The 21109-nt window shown below is 32.5% G+C and overlaps 1 protein-coding gene across 1 annotated transcript in view; it reads right to left on the reverse strand.

Annotated features, from left to right (window-relative positions):
* The window catches only part of LOC124530211 (protein FAM107B), a 32571-nt gene extending 12631 nt beyond the window's left edge, over positions 1–19940 (reverse strand). Inside the window, exons 1-2 of the mRNA XM_047104256.1 lie at positions 19805–19940; positions 2402–2606 (exon numbers count right to left, since the gene is read on the reverse strand). Coding sequence (XP_046960212.1) covers positions 2402–2606; positions 19805–19871 — 272 coding nt within the window. The 5' untranslated portion in view covers positions 19872–19940. The remainder of the gene's footprint in view (positions 1–2401; positions 2607–19804) is intronic.
* Positions 19941–21109: the final 1169 nt, after the last annotated feature.

Below are 21109 nucleotides of genomic sequence, written 5' to 3' on the forward strand. Positions count from 1 at the left end.
CACACCTGTGCGTTGTAATCAGGATTTGCAAAAACTTATTTCTGAATATTACAAAGAAACGTACAGCATCCATAAATGTTAAATATCACAATGGTAATTAAATACTGACCGACCGTAATGTTATATTTTCAGTGTAAATAACATATTTTTGAAATTGGTGTAGAATTGTAATTAAGAATCGTAAGACAGTTTCAAAAGCAAAAATATTAACCTAAATATATGTTTAACCTTTGTAGCAAAGTTAATTGAAATTAATTTAATACCTTAGAATTCATTCAATTTTATTACCAAGATTGAAATACATTGCAAATACACACACGAGTGCGTTATAAATAACATACCTATTTGTAAAATTGCTATTCGATAAACAAGTATTAACACCGCTTAACTAAAAACTTGACTACCTTTATATAGTAGTATTTGATTTAATTAGAATTATCGAAATAAATCAGTACCATAAACGTGTTTTAGCTAATTTATTTCACGTGTAGATAAAAACATATAATAGCGTAACGCTAATCATGATTTAAAGTTACAAATATTTATAGATACGAAAATCTATTCACATTGAACATACGCAGAAATAATTATTATTACGTTAGACATTGAGGAAGGATATTGACATAATAAATTTACGCTACGACTCTTAGGAACGAAGCAATATCAATAAATGTCAAGTCATCTCGCACACTAAGGAACGGATACGAGAAAAGACGCGGTGGAAACCACGTGACACAGCTAATCATTACTATATATTATAAAACAAAGTCTCCGTCTGTCTGTCTGTATGTTAGCGTTAAACTCCGAAACTACTAAATGGGTTTTCGTACGATTTTAAATAATAGACAATAGGATTCACATAGAAGGTTTAGGTTTAATTTATTCAAGTTTAAGTTGAAATAGTAACTATTGTAATTACAGGTAAAATATAAAAAAAGCTTACGACCACCCATGCCTGGACGGTCCACTAGTTAGTTATAAATAAATGTCGCTTAATGATATCACAAAAAAACACATGTTGACGTAAATCATTATTAATCAAACAACTGTAAAATTATCATTATCTTATTATTTTGATGTATAACATGAATTACTTTTTAGGAATAATTCACGTGATCGATTTATATCACAATAAGGGTAAGTTATAGTCGGAATAATTAGATGGAAGGGTTCTGTATGAAAATAAATAAATAATACAAAAATAGCTCTTACTTCGTAACGTTTTAGAACAGATAACACATTTTCGAATACAAGTGTTTTATCATTTAGCATATTAATTGTCTCCGTAGCCTTACAGCAATGTATTACAATAATTAAATAATGCTTCCTATTTCTACTTCCTGGTTTGTTAACGTTAATTCGATTAGGTAAATAAACATTCTATTTTGCTTCTATAATAAGATTTCATTGTAACACAATCTGAATCATCAACTTGTTAAATATAATTTAAAACTATAAAAACTGTAACGACCGAAATAATGGACTTGAGGGAATAACTTTCCTTGTTGACTGCGAAACCCCACAAATGGCTCAACACAATCACTACGAAACATAATTGACATAGTAATTCAATTTTATCACTCAAATTCCATACTTTATTACCTTAGACTAAGAAGTAAGAATGTTAGATAAGAGTTTGATTATCATCTACATATAACAATATTAGATTGACGAATTTTTTTAAGAATTCTGTACCTACGTAATATATTTTTTCTCTTCTTGTGATATTTACAAAGCTAAGGTTTCTTTCTCGTAGAAAAGATATAACACGGCCGTGTCACCTTGCGATCTTTGAAGAACCTTTTGAAGAGACACAAAGTGCTTTCAGAAGGGCTTTACAATGGACAAAGACGCCAGCGTCAGACGGTAGGTACACTCAACATCTTGAGCTGACAAATGGTTAGCCTCTCAGATATTAAACATTTTTACGTACATTTTATTTTAGATATTTTCAGATATTTGGAAATGTAATACACGATCACATACCGTAGCTTGTCTAAACAATATAGTTTTGTATGTAAGCAGGTGTATTTTTGTGTGTTTAATACAATTGTCTCTTACAAAGATAAGTTATACCTAGCGAACATTACCTTTTTTTATTTTGTATGAGTAAGGACACAGCAAACGAGTTATCTTAATGTACATTTTTGATATGCCTGGCAACGCTTCATCGCTGTAAGATCTTAATCGTAAAAACAAAAGAAAATGCCGCAACGGTATAATAAACATATTTGTTTGTACTGCCTAAATCACCCGAGAGCGCCTAGCGATTTTAACGTCCCAGATTTAATTGAGAATTCTTATCTTTTGGTTAGTGCTTTTTAAGGAGACTTCTTTTAGCACGAGCTACATTTGTATGTGTTGATTATTAAAAGGTTGAAATTTGATAACAGATACTCACATTTTCTGATTAAACATTAACTCTCTATGCAAATCCATTCGCAGAGGGTTTTCCAAGCAGGGGTTCTGCAAGCGGCGCGGCGCGATAAGGCCGTCGCCCGCACCCTCGCCCTCTTGCACCATCTCCACGGCTCCCAGACTTATATTGGACAGCGTGGGACAGATGCCCACGCCACCACACTCGCTCAACGCACCCACTGCCAGTACTGTTGACAAAACAAACACATATTAACATTTTTTCTTCTGATATCAGGGCTGAAAGATGTATCGTCAAGTCCTTATTTTTTAAGTTATATATTTGGCAATCGCTGTTGATTTATGTTTATAAGACAATGCAGTATTTTTCAACAGAATATCCTAAGGATACGTGAAGCTAATTTGATAAATAAAATGACAAGTATAAAAATTTGTACGTATTTTGTGGGGACAATGACCGGAAAAACAATGATAAACAAAAAATTCAACGTAACTCAAGATATTTAAAAATATGACGTCAATATCTATTGTCTTTTATTGCGCTTAAGAAGACATTTTAAATTATTACTAAATCAAGAAGTAACTCTGATATTCAATAAAGAATTAATTTAACTATGCCCAAAATTCACATGCCCAATATGTTTGCCATTGGATTTTTATAACTCGTTGAACACCTTAAGCGTAATACAAACGATTACGTTACTAAATAATCTTGTGAATCAGCGGTGACATCATCAACTTTAGGATACGTTCTGAGAGTACTTTATAACAGGATTTAAATCAAAGTCAAACGAGAAGCCTGAGCGCGGTGAACACGATAAAATTCGCATTGTTTTCAACTTGACTGTGACATTGACAGGGATAAAACCCGCCAAGTGCAAATGTGTACTATAAGCCGTGAAATTATCTAATCTAAAATCAATTGATTTAACCTTTCATACAGATTATCTACAGAAGGGGTCGAATATACTTTTGATTCTATTAAATTTAAAAAAAAGAGTGACAGATAGTAGTACTTTACAAGATTTACTATCTGATGATATCTTTAATAGGAGTGCTATCAACGCAACATTTTTGGAAAAAAAAATCATTGTAAAGTCGTACATTAATTTTACGTAAATATAAAGGCAATATGCACACATATACACATAGATACTTCTTATTTTATTTATGTCAGCTAAGTACTGAGTAATTTTATAGCGACTACGAGCCTCCATATAACATTTCCAGAAAGCAGCGTTCTAGATTCTTAAATATTATAATATAACTCAAATCAATTGTTAGTTTAACTCCCGAGCTGGCGCAGTTTCAAAGGAATGTACAGCAATCGCTTCTACTATTCAACGATCCACGTTCCCTTCATCTATGACCTATAAAAATATTGCATAAAATAATATTTCACCCTTTCTCTGACATTAAGTTGGCACGCCATTAACGGATACATAATTATATTAAGAGGGTAGTTGAACTCATATTGCTACTCAAATAATATTTTAACCACTGGCTCCTGGCTCGTTATCGTACGCCATGACCCCGTTTCCTGCACTTCGGACAAATTGAAATACCACTAAATATAAACTTTAAAAATCATTTAATAACGAGGACGAAAGTTTAACGTTCGATGGAAAAGTTTTGCTAGTTTTTCCTACGATCGACGGCACTGTAAACTAACTGAAACATTTAGACTTTTATATCAAGCACATTGGCACAAGCAGATTTTTCTGGTTTATTAATCTGATATCCACGTGGCAGATTTATTTCCAGAGCAGCAAATATCAATACGCAAGGTTGTACAGTGACAAAGTGAATGTTATGTAAGTAGAGGACAATTCATAGGACCGAAGAGAGAACAGCCAGAGGAGAAACGGTTTTACGTGCTTTCCGAAACACGAAAGTTTGCTGGTCGCGTTTAACATTACCCAATGCTTCTTAGAATTCCTACGGAAAAAATCTCTTTATATTTTAAGTTTTAATAAATATTAAACCGTATTTTAAGTATTGATTTATCTTTGTAACGTGTTCGTGTAATACGAGCAAATTTTATCTTGTAATCGTAGCAGGAAACAATGTCAAATGTCCACTTATAGATATCAATATGTGACGTGAATTTACTTAGTCATTAGTATTTTACCATTACGACGATAGCTATACCATTAAAATGATAAGAGGATTGACTAAAAAATTTGGTAGTAAATTAATATTAAAATAAAGTAATTTAGAAATGACTAGGTTATTTTATTGTAAACGACTAAGAAAATAATGCCAATAATATCCAGCCGCTAAAGTAATGAGAGGTTCATTAAAGTGTGAAATAGCTACGTTTTAGTACTATCAGTGCGGAAAGTAAGCCATTCGCAATACGGGAAACAAATACACTACCGCTTCGGACGATGTACTAACTACGAGCGGAAGTTTGCATGACAAATAAAATTTTACGTAGTATCATGTAATGTTACGAACACGCTAATTATTATTTGTAAATATTTTTAATAACACGTTTTATTCACGTCGCATTTTATTTATTACTAGTTTCCCCCAGCTTTGAGAGGACAGTACCTACTCGTACCCTTTTCCGTACCCCTGAGAATATGTATGCTAAATTTTATGATCAGTGAGCAGTTAAGAAGTGAAAGCGTAACAAATAAGAATGGCTCGAAATTTGTTTTACATTCGATTCATCTGAATTTATACAGCTTGAACCTTACTTCGATATTCGGCCGTAATTCACATTAATGGATGTCAAAAAATGAGTAGCCCGTACAAAAAAAAAATTGCTGTTAGAATTATGTTGTAACTGAAATTATGTTGTAAATAAAAAAAAAACCTTTTTTTAATAGTTTTCGATATCAATGTACACATCGTAAAATTCTTTGAAATGCAGCTCCGATATTTAAACGCGTGTTTATGTGTAAAGAATAAATTCTATCTATAAAAAGTTAAAAGGAGCGCCCTTGAAAGGATATTTATGTTACCATACAAACAGGGCGCGCTTATTGAACCAGACTTCGGTGAAGGTCATTGCGTGCAGGTGCCAGAGAGAATCCATCTCAAGGTTCTCAAGCAGGAATGTATTGCTTTAATAATTAAAATATTACAAGCATATTGCAAAATGTCTTTAAACGAATATTAAGTTATATTTATTTTTATAATAATAATTTAAAAAAAAAAGTCCAAGTAAAATTTAAAGTGTACAGAATAGGTTGAATGTTTGATTTACGTTCATTATTCGGTAATTTTTTCGTCACTATATTTGTATATCTGGACATTCTTATTCAGTATAAGTCAATCAACTTACCACTAGTATTAAGTCTATAAATCCCGAATGATCTCTTGTTAGTAAACTAAGAATATTTTTTTCAGTTTATTATGACCATTTCTTGTACATATCAAAATATTTTAACACTAAATTAGAACAAAGTTCTGCGCACTTGTAAAGTATTTGTTTTATCGCTAACCGGAATATCCTCCCTCGCTGCATTTCTCTACTTAAATAATCAGTTAAAATTGTGCCTACGCATTCGAACATTAAACTTCGAAATTGCCTAGAACGTACGTTTTTATAAAATGCTCGTACAATTTTAGTTGAAGAAATGGTTCTTATTTACGGATACAACGCAATCGAGCAAACCACTTGAATACACAACGTAACATTCATAGTACATATTTGTACTTTTAAGACCTGGATATAACATTAAAATAAATACGAGAACTTTATCTTCAGTACACTCGATAAAGAATTAAATTAAAGGGAATGTTTAAGCATTATACAGTATGGAGACTTAGATAAAGCAGATGTGACATTTTACGTTGTACCTACGTAGCTACATATCTTATAAAAATGTATACTGTACTAGCAACCCGTCCCGGCTTCGCACGGATACAAGACTGATACTAAATATAATACAGAATTTTATTTATTTACGACATCGCTTTATAAACTTCAAAAATTATCAGTGTTTCTTTAGTACATTGTCCATATATTATATACAAAAACGTTCTTCTCGAATCACTCTATCTATCAAAACAAACCGCATCAAAATGCGTTGCATAATTTTAAAGACCTAAGCATATATATGAGATGATAATGATACACATTAATGAAATTTTTAATACGCGTCACAGATTTCGTAAATACGAAAGTTTCATTTATCGAGAGATACTTAGCTGCCTGACCCCTGACCTACGACTATTTATAGAACCCCATCTAACGTATTGCTTCAGCAAGGTCGTTCCAGTGCTCATTTGCTGAAACAATTGACGTCACGATACGTCTAAAGGTCACCCCGTCAATCTTGTTAACGACATCGTGATATTCACGCCTATACTTTCAACTTATTCCATTTTTTTTTATATATATAAACAGTTCCCTCACAATTAAACATAAATCTTCAAACCCATTGTTGCGAGGGTTCCTCTTGATGAAAATCCTTTTGAATACCTCCTTCCGAGATTTCCCATTCCTCAACGCTTTTAAGTGTACAGCGGCGTACATATGAAAAACTGTATTTAGTTTGTATAGAAATTACGCAATTTGGAACCCGTTTTAAATTTCGAATAAAATTTAGAAAATTAATTATATATTGTTTTTTTCAAACTTGTTCATTTTATTACTCACTATCAATTTGTTGCATTAAAATAAAATTGTACAGCTGGACTTCACTTAAAAAACCTATTAATTATGCACTCCGTACATAAAACTTTTAATATCCCCCCTGACATCAAATACAATGGACATGCAAATGGACAAACGGACATCAGAGAGATTATTCCCATATCTATTTGACCAAATGAGATTACTCACCCCTTTAATTCGAACCGACGATTGCTATGCAAATTTTAATCTCGTAAGTAAGATGAATCAATATATTATTAAGGCCGAAGAGATGTAGAGAAAAAATTGTCAAAGCCTACATCATCAGTATCATCGCTTAATTACGCATACTTTCTTTATGAGAAAAGTCAAATTATACCTTAATGGCTGGATGATATCTCTAATGGATTATAAATACGTATATAATGTATTCGTCTGATCTTTCATATACATAACTACTTTAGTTGATTAATCTAATAAGAGCCATCATCGTCGAACCGCTCCCCAACTGGAGAGAATTAATGTCGTTAGGTTATTTGATACTTTAACAGTTTGCTAATAAATTGACTGCCGAGGTTCTTGTCGAGTCTTTCTCAATTGTTAAATTAATATCGTTTACTTTTGTATTCGTAGATATTTACCTATTCATATTTATGCATCCTTTACGTATATAAAAAAAATTTTCTTTGTTTATTTTATAGAACGCACGATAGTTACTAGAAATACTACAGATTTTTTTATTTACGACATCACATATTGTCTATGTGATATTATAATATATATAATACAAAAACCTTCCTCTCGAATCACTCTACTATTAAAAAAACGCATCAACGTCCGTTGCATAATTTTAAAAATCTAAGCATACATAGGGACAGACAGCGGTAAGCGATTTTGTTTTAAACTATGTAAAGATAAAGATAATTATACCTATAGGATATTTAAAAGATGTTTAAAGTAAAGTATTATTTTATAAATTAAAGGAAACATTTAACGAGCATTTGAGAATCAAAAGTATTAAATATAATGTGATTGTACATTGAGAAATTACATATTACGAAACTTATTCCATAATGTAAAAATGAACAATCACCCCAGCCACCGCGAAGTAGCTGCTTATATAAATACCTTTAAAAATATAATTATAACACTCAATGAATACTTCAATAATATATATAATAGTAGTCGCTCGCGGTTTCGCTTGCGTTCTAAAGTGTTGGTTGTCATGTGTCAGGCAAAACAAGTAGCCTTTCTTGGAGTTCAAGTTTGCTTCATAGCAAATTTCATCAAATTCGGTTTGGTCGTGAAAGAGCATCAGACACACAGATAGACAGAGTCATTTTCACATTTATAATATTCCTATCGAAAAAAAAATGTTGACAGATAACATTAAATACGATAACAATGTTACATTTAAAACATTTCCATATTCAAAAATTTAACCGCAGTCGTAGTTTTCTTTAAGCTTTACTTTTAAAAACATTTCATTTGCCCATTGTTATTGCCTTTTAACGAGACGGTGCATGCAATATCAAGAAAAACTATGAGAAGTGGAACAAAGCCGAAGTGGGCCAACCTCCTTTTAAACTTCAATCGCTCCACATTTTGCATTGCGTCACATTAATGGGAATTCCTGAATATAGTTTGTTTACGCTTCGGATAACCATTACGAAACAGGCGTAACTCTTAAACAATAACGTATCATGTTTACGTGCCGACAAAAACGCATAGTTATATTATTTTGAGAAGTCGTTTGAAAGACGAGCGGGGTAGTGGAGTCGTGAGTTTACAGCCAATAAATTTTCAAGATATGGTGGGCATTTCAAAGTAACACTTAAGGAGTATTTTATCTTTAAACTCTATAAGTTACAAGGCTCTATCAAATCAAATTAGTCTTTATATTGATTGTTATAAGAATCAAAGTATTACGAACGTACTGTCGGCGATAAGTCATTAACAATAATGGTAATACATTAAAGAATGTATAAAAAATATATACACAGCAGGTGATGATTCAAACAATCACTGTTTGAATCCCCTTGGATGACATATCATTCAATCAATAAGCTACTTCCTGATGCGGGCGTGTAACTTATTAAAGTTGATGACAGTTATAGCATTAATGCTTCGTTTTCTCGTGGGCCTCAAAGGACGAGGTCAAATAATATTAATCGAATGGACCCCAAGACGACAACGTCACACGCATGCTACGCCTAATGAAACCAATAGAACTCCATTGTTTTAATTGGAACTTGTAGGTCACCGTGCACTAAATATTTAAAGTATAAGACATATGCTACATACTAGAATCTGTTTATCTGTGACTTAAAAGTTTATCTCATAGTTTATATTTAGTAAGGATTTCATAGAGATAGAATGAATGTAAAATTTGGCTACGTAAGTTTATTGTTATGGTTAAATGTTACATCACAAACATACGATTTCTTTAGGGTGTCACTTGTAACAGATAATGGTCCGGTTTGAAACAAAGAGGGTGACGAAAGAAAAGGGTTGAAAAACAATTTAGGGGACGACGGCAAACTAGATCGCCAGCATACATTAGATACGATTAGTGATTCAAGTCCAAACCAGCGAACTGTATTTTGCTTTAGTTGTTAATTCACTCTGAATATTTTATATACAAAGCTCACTAAAAACTGAATTCTATGTAATCTATGCTACTATAATATGGGTGAAATCGTATATCGGATTTATTAATGTTTTGAATTTAATAGCACAGCTTTTAAAGGTAAAAGTTATTTAGATTTACTCTATGGCACGAGGAGCGGAGCAGGGACGTTTAAAGCGGGTGAAACTGCGCAAAGCAGCTATTTCATATATATTTTGAAAAATTTGTATTGTATTCTGTATTACCATAAGTTCATATGGTTGAGTTAGGACTTCTTACGATCGTATTTATTATTATGTCACATCATCATCAAGTATTATGCTATATTTCCCATATTATGCTATCATAATTTACTTTCAATAGTCATAATATAATCGTATTACGATTTACGATTTGTGTGGATTAATTTAATGTTAACAACTTTAACAAACAAAACTACTGCCTGCGACCGATTTACTGTTATGAGAATAAAGACCATTTTCTTAATTCATATATTTGATATAAATCATTAATTAAAACGAAACTATGAAACAAAGTATTCGTTCCTTTGTTGATTTTCTTTAACGTTTTACGGTCAAGTGCCTGAATTTACAAGACGTTAAGCGGATTAGATGGATATTGCACGTGAAAGAAGCCAACAAGTAAACCGATTTATCACATACTTTTGCACACGTTTTCTTAACTATTACCGTATTCTTTTTTACTTACTATTTGTAATAAAAATACATATACGTACACCAAAAGATTACATGCATTACGTCACTGATAAGAAAATAATCTCTTTAGTGTAAAACCGAATTGCGTCGTTAATAGCGTTTGCTTTTGTTTGAACATAATTAAGAAAATATATTTATCAATGGATTTAAATTAGTAGGTATACATGACTTAAGTGAAGCTCCTTTTAGCCTCCGAAACGGTTTATATACATTATATATGTATATAAACCGTTACATATTGACATTGAAAATTGACTCCTAGTTTATTTTAGTTGAAAAACTTTTAAAAAGGTTTTATTTAACTATTCTTAAAGTAGCAATTTTTTTTTAATTACAATTAAGTATAATTTTATAAGATCAAAGTATTACACGATCAAATAAACCACAATTAAAAGTACTTTTCAATCAATTATAAGAAAGCATATTGAATATAAAGATACCACACAAATTGAAAGATCAGCAATTATTTACAAACCATAAAATATTTGAACATCAACTAATATTTTGTGGTTAATATTCGTACATTTATATATCCGTTCAATAATGATTTATTTCACATTTCGAACGTAAATTGATTCGAAGACATAAAATCATTTTGTAATTCTAACATAAATACGTAGGTAAACATTCTACTGGTTCAGACATTTGAAAAGTGGGAACGCTCATAAATCATTGTGACAAAGCAACTCATTCGTTTCAATACAACGCCTCTGTATTTGTATACAAGTCGTGTCACATAAATGGGACGTACTGAATATGCCGGTATAGACTTTGATGATAACCTTGTCTCGTTACAATAATTACATAAATAACTTACCATGGAATTTTTTTCTCTTCGTTATTTCTTAAGAAAAACGCTTTGTTCATGAATCAATTAATGAATCTTCTAAAGATATACATTTGTAATCGCCGTTTTTACGTATAAACCGCTGAATATTTTAACATGAAGTGTGTACCATTATATTCAGCTTGTTTCAAAGGTTTTTAGCAAACAACATTCAGTTTATATCTTCAAAAAATAGGTGGTTTTCGTGGAATAAAACAGCACGGATCCTACGGAAAAGCTTAAAGATGAGAGATTTTTGTTTGTAATCGATGAAGTCTAAAACTACTAATCTGATTTTAATAATTCCTTTTCCATGAGAAAGCTAGTTTATCCAGGAATAGCATAAGCTATATTTTATGTCGTATCTAAATTAAGATTTTAGCCTGAATTATTTTTATTTGTAAAACAAGACAGACAAAAAAACACCAACAAGCTTTACCTGTGAATTATTTAAACTAGAGATTAAATTATTCTACATTTCTGATATGTTTATAAATTAAATACCTTATTTGATTAACAAGGTTTTACGGGAATTTAAAATATGCTGTTTCTAGGAAAATAATTAAGTGGCTAGTAAACTTTGTTAGTCGTTTTAAATTGCACGAACTACCTACAACCACTTCCAAACACGGCAATGTACGGCGGCAATGCTTATCCCGTAACCCAAATGCATCTTTATGAGGCGAGGCCCTTAATGGGCCTGGCAATGATATGCAATATCGGAGCGCAACGCATAATTTGCAAGCATCAAAGACACCTGCTTTAACAATTCTAACATAGCTGGAAATTAAAAATTCAATGTTCGAATACATAGCAGGCCACATGTTGTATTTAGCGTGTATTATTTTCCTTAGAAATATCATACAGTTTTGTTTAATGTCGTTATGAAATTAATATGACGATAGTGTTGTCCTCCTGACCGATTTCGGCCACACCGGTGCGCAAGTGTGTAAGCAAACACAGGTGCATTCTTAATATCCTCATTCTCATACTTCAATGGGACGGCAAATATGACACAATCGAAAATAACCTATCAAGCACGATTGAGCATTGTCAATTTTTCAGACTCGCGAACACAATAACTTTTTTTATAAAATATCCAGAATATGCTAAATCAGCAAATATTTTAAATATATGAGATATTCTTTATTTCACAAAATCATTGAATTCCACTTTTCACTAACAAATAAGCGTTCCTGGTTGATTGCGTGATGCGTGCTAATTTAGCAAATAACATCAAAATAGTAACGATATGCGTTTATTGGTGTATCGATATTAAAATAATGCTGGTTATTAAACCGCATTTTCCAATTAGTAATATTACGGATATGAAAAAGAAATTCTACAAATAGCAGTACTAATTCAGCTACGTGCAAAATCCTACACACATTCACTTAGAAGGAACGCTGTAGGAGCTCTCGTTGCGTATAGTGTCATATACTAAATCAGTTTTACAGTAACAGTTGAAGGGACGGGAAATGCCAAAAGGAATGACATTTTTCTTAGTTTTACTCGTAAAATAGAAAACTAGTTATCGCTCGCGGCTTCCCGCGTGTTTAAGGGGTTGATTATCATATGTAAGACAAAGAGTGACTCATGTCCTTTTGGAGTTCAAGTTTTACAACAAATTCATTCAATCCATCAAATGCGGTCATGCTTGGTCGTGTTGGAGCGACAGATAGGCAGACCGAGTTACTTTCAAATTTATAATATTAATATAGATAAAAAAAATCATAATAAAACAATTAAGACATAAAAGTTCTTAAGGCTATATTCTAATGGAGTTTTCAGATTAACTTCTACGAATGCAACGAAGATGATCATTATACTTAGTCTACAGAGACAGTTGCTGTTAATGATACGTGGGTACGTTAACTCAATATCATAATTCGTTGAATTTCCACCCTATCATTCGCAGAGTATCGATAACAGCTGGGAGCATCCCTCGCCATATTCACGGGCAGGGCTCTCGGGGCGTTGAACCCTTGAAGCAGACGGAGTTTTTCGCCTCTCGCCCTACATGCCGCCCGCCCAACTTATAACTATACGCAATTGTGAAACGTCAGAAATGTATGCCAAAGTGAGATAAGATATTGTAAAAATTATTTATATCACAAATTCATTAGGAACCGGTTAAAGTAAATACTCAAATGGTTATTATTACTATCGAAAGTTGTTATGTCAATAGACGTTTAGAAGTTATAGAAAGTCTGACAAATCTTGTTTGATGTCAATTACGGATTTCACGGTTCTACTCACGGAGGAAGTAGGTAATACAGGATAGAGTAAATTTTCAAGTGACATCAGCTGCCAAAAATCCGTGCTTAAGGACCCTGTTCTAACGGAACACTCTGACAAAGTGACGCTCATAAAGACTCTTAGTATGAAGATACTCTGTTAATTTTAAGAGTACCACGTTTTTATCAGTATATTGAACAAAAAAAAATTGTAGGAAATAGAGTAATAAATCTATCCTGTTACCGTGAACTTGAATGTCGTTATTTTCGTTATATAGTTTCAAAAAAGTGAATAACATTAAAAACAACTACAATTTTTTTTTCGAACTTCTTATTGTCAAACTAATTGGTATAAAAACCCTAAATTAGAACGAATACATAAAAATTAAAAAAACAACAACAGTGTTGGTTAAATAATTATAAGGACGGTAAAACGAATACAAAATTAACAATTCCATCGATGTCATGAAAACCTGACACTATTTTATAGTAGCGGATAAGCCTGCTAATTAATTTGAATATGCGTTGGAAATTTATGATATCCTGGTACTTTTATTCCCTATAACGAGTTTTACATATAAAAATAATTTATAAGTTTCATTCAATTTTAGTTTTAATTTATGGAGATACATTTTTTGTTTTGACATTTTATCTCCACAGACGTACTGTCTGTGCAGTATTTGAATGATATCTTATTTATGTAATTTTAATGTATTCTTTTTATTGCCAGGCAATTATCACTAGTCATTTTTTTTTGAATTACAATCAATTGCAATTTATGATAGCAAAAAGTTTGCATTAAACTTCTTTATTGACTCGGAGTTTGTTTAAGTTGAGTAGTTCTCAATTCTAGTTTCCGCAGTCTGAATAATAGACGGTATTCAACCAGTTTTTCCATAGTTTAGTTATTTGTTATGGATCGCCATTTTTAGATTTGTAATCCAAAAGCTAATTAGTGGTTGTGTCCTGTAGCAAGCAACTAATGCCTTCGATGTATAATATGAAGATTTATGGAATACGTTTTTATGCAGTTGTGAATTTCTCATTGCATATTTGATGACGATGACGTTTTTAAGGATATCGGATCCTTCTCTGCCTTCTTGGTCTGCAGTCTTGGTCTTAAGAAAGAATCTTTATTTACCTTTAAGTGTGTTATGTATAGGGTCTCAGGTTGTGTCATAAGTGTTGGGGATCACAATATTGCTATTTAGACTTACATTACTTTATTACTTAAGTGAATATATACTTATATTTACGATGATTGACATAAAGTTTGGACGGGTGTTTATTAGATTGGAGAGACTACTTATTCATTGTGCAGGAAATATTACCGAGTAATGCTCGCTGCAGAGACAGGTGCACTCTTTATTTCCTTACATTCTTAGTACGTTGTGACAGTAATCCGATACGACCGCAGAGATTAAGAACAGGACCAGGCTTTATGTCATGCTTGCTGAGGCATAAGAGTATAGCATTATGAAATACGGAACATCCACGATGGTACTGAAAAGTTCTTGACAGTAACATCGCGTTTTTCGATTCGACATTTGACCTTGGATTTTTATGATTGGTGGCCATAGAAACTTACATTTACATACATATTAAAAATGTAAATGTATTCATATTTTTACTTATAATTATCATTGTTATTTGTTCATGTTGTTCCGCTATAAAATAAAAATATCGAAAACGTACACTTAACAGTTGTAGTATGTTTTATCAAATGGTTTACGCTCAGTATTTAATTTCAAATTAAACGAGAACAAATATTAGTATAGCATATAAAACAATGATCATTCTCATTATTAAATGCGACTGTTATGTTATTATAGTCATAAATACGAGTATTTACTTTAAAACCAAAGTAGTATAGGATGTCTAAGTACCATTCGGAAAATAGTTCGTACAAGCAAAACATAACGCATTTATATATATCGGAGCAAATTACAGCTTCAAACTCAATTGCACTTTCGCTTCCTACTTACAAATCACATATATGTTTACAGTATCGTAAAATACAACAATTACCAGTTCAATGTACATACAACACGGGCCTCGTTAAATCAATTGAAGTATGATTCATTTAAATTGCGTAATACACTAATAAGTAATATATTGAACGTAACGATTATCCTGCATTTGTACGAGTAAATAGTTTAGCACTTATAACCAAGAATGCAGAGATTATCTCGCTATTAGCGGCGCATGAGTTTATCTTTAGATTAAACGAGCAATAAACAAAATCTACAGAGACATGCCACAGCGAGAGTAACGTTTTACCGACAAATAAAATACAACAGGTTTGAGTTGTAATGTGATTATCTCGGATAGCGGGTTAGCTCCGCTCTCGTAAGGAATTACAACAAATGCGTAATAGCCGTGTCGTAACCACGATAATTCCAGCACTTTCTTAAGATGCTGTTCACGGATATCGCCTCGAAGGTGACTTTCAGACATGTCGATGAAACAATCGCCTAATGAAGATCCGAACTAATATAATTATAATAAATACGAAAGCGACTTTGTTTGTTACGCTTTCACGTCTTAGCTAGTCAACCGATGATCACGTCATTTTGCATACATTTTGTTAACAGTACAGAAAAGAACATAGGGTACCCAGCACCCGTACCCAAATTCAACGAAGTCACGTACGGAACCTATTAATTATTGTAGTTACCAATCAAATTATAGATAAGTATTTATCATATACTACAGAACTTTAATTATGTTACACATAATTTAACTACTATAAAACTATTTTGTTATGTCAGGCAAGTTAAAGCCTACTTTCACCAGTGACCAAGTTTAATTTATAAGAACTATTTGAAATAGTTAAAACTTACGTTAAGTCTTATACGTTTTAAAACTATGCATATTTAATTTCTGTATCACTGAGTTATGAAATGAATATTTCGTCAATGTGAATAAAATTATCTTTTGTAGAAATAGAATTGCAATATGTGGTATATTGCAATATATATTATACATCATATGAATTATAATTGTAGATTATGCTCATAGCTACGCAAATTTATTTTATAGGAAAGATATAACATGATCACACCTTTGATCTATTTATTTTATTTTTTATTCAAACACAACTGTCACAACTTAAGTAATATACAATAGATTTTGTATATTTTTTATCGAATTACATTTTGTACGTATCTTATTTATAATAATAAATATAAAATGGTATTCAAATTCGGGTATATATCTTTGATAATGCACCGTGTTTGGTTTGGGTTCTATATAGTTTCCGTTATTATTTGTTATTTTTTTTTTTATAATGCGCAAAGATTCTGAAACAAGAGCTATATTGGAATCGAATGTCAATGTAAGCTGCAGATCGAATGATACATATATTTAGTTTCACGGAAACCACCCAGGGCGTCGCTTATCCCATCAGTCCAGCGCGTCGTACGCAATGCACCATGGCACGAGGCGCATACGTAATGCAATACGTTCAATGTATTTGACATGCAGTACGCAAAAGTCTAACTGTTGTGTCGCATTCGGACTACGGTTAAACAATTCCGTAAATATTACAACATTCTGCACACATGGTAATATATGTATTTAGGTAACATAACATACGTAAGTATGTTTTGTTTTTAAATAAACCTTGTCAACTTTATGGCAGCCCTATTACGCACACATGTCATCGTAAGATATGTTAAGTATTACTCAACTAACTTCTGTAAATATTATAATAATCGCACACATGAAAGGTACTACATAAACACACATACATAAATCTTCAAAGGAAATTTATATTCTATGAATGTTACCCGTTACTTATGTTATTTATGAGAAGTTATGTGGTATGATCGCAATTAGCAGTGATTGGAACTTATGGAGCTAAATTCAATTTAAGTTGGCACGACAAATATATATTGTTTCATTCCCATAGTATACTAATTGATTGTATTAAATCCTTGGACCCCAGAAATACTCTGAAGATCTCACAGCCTCGGAGTGAAAGTTTGGGTTCAATCGAATTAGTTCAATGCCACTAAGTATAAATTATATTATATACTTATAATAATGGATTATTTATAGGATTCCAACGAAAATATATATAAATACGTTTTGATGTTTTTATTATTTCGATTGTTATATGTATAATATATACAACTTGCATTGAAATCGACTGAAAGGTAACGGTTATAAATAATTTCTGATAACTAACTAATCGTTAACTACACGATATCGAACACTCAGGCAAAATAAAAATATTTTTTACCATCGCTATTTTTCTTGAGTAATCCATGACATAAAAATGCTTTAATTCTGCTAAACAGAGGCACTGTTTGTAGCAAAAAGAACTCACAAAAATGAAGTGAAACGTTCGTTTCTGATAGTGAATTACTGTATTAAGAATATCAACGCAAAATGTTTGTTACAGTAAATGATAAGGTTTTAATGAATTCTGTGTTTCGTTACTCTGGCGCGAGCGGTAACACATAAGACTAATCGTTTGAACGTACGTGACTTGAGAACAAGACATCATTGTACAGGACACAGGTAATGAGAACTTGCCGACGAGTTCAACGCCGCACCTGCATATTAATGGTCTTGTAACAAACAAAAAATCAGCAGATAAAACATTAAGGAACTAAATTATGACGCCGTTCTTATTTATAACGTCGGTTATTTGCTTTCAAGTTTCAACATCATTATAACAATAAAATTTTATCGAGATTGAGTTTACTTTGTTACTAGTTTCTGGTGCAAACTAATTGCATAAAGAGTGCGGTAATTGCATAAGGAGTGAGTACCAGCGATAAAGCTCGATGCCATTGCTAATTAATTGCAAAACAATGAAAGTGAACGTGCACTCATTAGAAGGATGGGTGCAACAAAGTAATATCTGGTGTCGGTGCAGCCGGTGCAGTATGTCAATGCGATCGAATGTCGTACCCACGAGGCGTGAAAGCACCTGATATACGTGCTTTTGTTTAACCTACGCTAATAGCACGTGAACTAAATGACAAATATTATGGTATCAGGGGCCCTGCATTGAAATTAATTTCCTCCTACCTTAGTGAAAGAGTTTTGAAGGTTGTGGTTAATGGTGCAAAATCAAATGGCGCTGTGGCGCAAATGGGTGTACCACAGGGTTCAATTTTGGGACCTCTCTTGTTCTTAATATATATAAATGATTTACCTTATTTCGTAAAAAATACTTGCGATATTGTACTGTTTGCAGATGATACATCCCTCATTTTTAAACTTGATAGAAAAATAAACAACTATGACGTTGTAAGCAGTGCCCTGTCGCGGGTTCTTGGTTGGTTTGACATAAATAATTTAGTACTAAATGCTAAAAAGACTAAATGTGTTTTGTTTTCCTTGCCAAATGTCAAATCAAATCCTTCTGCAATAACTTTGAAAAATGAAAGGCTTGAGTTTGTTGAGTCGACGGTCTTTTTAGGGATAACCCTTGACTCCAAACTGCAGTGGGGCACCCATTTGTATGCCCTGGCAAGAAAACTAAGTAGTGCCATTTATGCAATAAAAATAATTAGAAAACTTACGGACATAAGTACTGCTAGACTAGTTTATTTTAGTAATTTTCACAGTATTTTGTCATATGGAATGTTGTTATGGGGTAATGCAGCAGAGATTGAAGTTGTTTTTATTCTACAGAAAAGAGCTATCCGATCTATTTACAATATTAGCTCCAGGACATCATTACGCGAAAAATTTAAAGAAATAGGCGTATTAACGGCTGTTTCACAATATATTTATGATAATATAATCTTTATACAAAAGAATATTAAAAATTATTCTATCAATGCTGATGTACATACTATTAATACAAGAAATAAGAATAAACTTGTAACCCCCAGTTTCCGTTTGCATACGGTAAATAGAACGTTTTTGGGCAATGGTATACGCATATATAATAAGATACCGGAAAATATTATCAATTTACCATTTTCAAAATTTAAAAATATTATTAAGACTAAATTAATAAATAAATCATACTATTCATTAAAAGAGTACTTTTTAGAAAGAAACGCCTGGAGTTAGGCTCGGGTTCCATGATAGGACGCTAATTACTGTCAATAACAGCATTGTAAATGTGTTTATTTGAAAAGAGCAACTATGCGAGTTTCTTGCCGTTTCTTCTCGCTAGAAGCTGCTTTCCGAAACGGTGGTAGTATTTGATTATTGACGATTCAAAAACGCTTCATTATGAAGTTTACTTGAATAAAATTGATTTGATTTGATTTGATTTGATTTGACAACTAGGCATAGAGAAACGCGTGTCCATATGAATATGCAACACCATAATAATTATAAACGCGTAGGACACTTTCGATCGTAAAACGAAACGAAGCGCTACCAAATACGGACGCGACAGATGATATGCTAAAATGGGTGTAGAGTGTAGACATTTGTTTTATTTGGCGGCTGTACCGTTTTCATAGATGGCGAGCTTCTCTTGTATGGCAGGTGCAGTTTTACGAGCTCTCGCGTCGCACATCGCGAGTACGGATGCGCGCCGAACTAAACTGAATTGAATGCTCCACGCAGAAGCCGGGCAACGTGTCACGGCCACCTAACAGGATTACCTGTTCTACTGCGCAGGTAAACTGAACCGTAGATATGGGCCAGAAATGCCTTAACCGGCTTATGATATTGCTCGGATTATGAGCGGACACAAGCTTTATCCCACTCGACCTTTAAAGGAGCTTAGGCTTAAGTTACCGAGAACAAACGGACTACTGAGACTCAAATCGGCATTTCTTAACAACCAATTGTAATCAGGATACCTTCTAAATGGGTTTTATACGTCCCTTTAAATTCAGACTGGATTAGATCATCGATCTAAGATTTGATGGACTACTTCAGACTAAGTCAACTTTATCCATTTAATTACCTAACAATTTGTTATTTACTTATTACTTATTGAGATGTTGGATTGTCATCTGAAATAAATACAATTCGACGAATCAAAGGAATAAATAAAAACGGCGAAACAACTTAATTAAAGCAATTCTACGAACAACCAAACAAGTATATAAAAGTAAATAATTCATTCAATTGATTCATACATTTGTTATCTAAATTAGTTTCTTGTTACAATAGCGTGTTTACTGAGGATTTATGACAAATGTCTTGCATCACATTGTTGTGATTGACGTTTCGTGATGTCGATGCAGACTTATGAATACAATCAAACGTTAGGTACGCCCGTTTGATGAACAATGTTACGAATGTGTCGTCATTAAAACACTGTGTAAACGAATATTCGGTAAAAAATTAACCTATTCAAACGTAGAGAAACATTAACGACGAAAAACAAATATTGTATTAAAATTGAAGATTGTTTAAGGATAACCTAAAATACGTACACGATTCCGAAATACATGCTAGTACATATTAACGGCATATTTTAATCTTTCTTTAAACAAATACCGGGAAGTAATCGGACTATTGAATTCTATAGTTTAATTTTCAATTTTAAACTGTCGGTACATAGTATTATTTTTATGGTAAGTTCCAGAGATGGTCGTATTAGTATTCCTGAAAGTAACGACTTACGAAAGAGACCGTACAGATGGGAGAGAACGGAGACTCGAGAGACAATTTGGCAGTTTGATCTGATAACAGGAGTGCTGGCTCGTTTCTCCAGACCAGAAAGACGAATAACGATTCAACTAACAGATGCTGCTAGCATTCCACGCTATTATGATGTGTTTAGCAATAAATTTTGATTTT

Source organism: Vanessa cardui, chromosome 6 (assembly GCF_905220365.1).
Source record: "Vanessa cardui chromosome 6, ilVanCard2.1, whole genome shotgun sequence".
In the NCBI taxonomy this organism is placed as follows: Eukaryota; Metazoa; Arthropoda; class Insecta; order Lepidoptera; family Nymphalidae; genus Vanessa; species Vanessa cardui.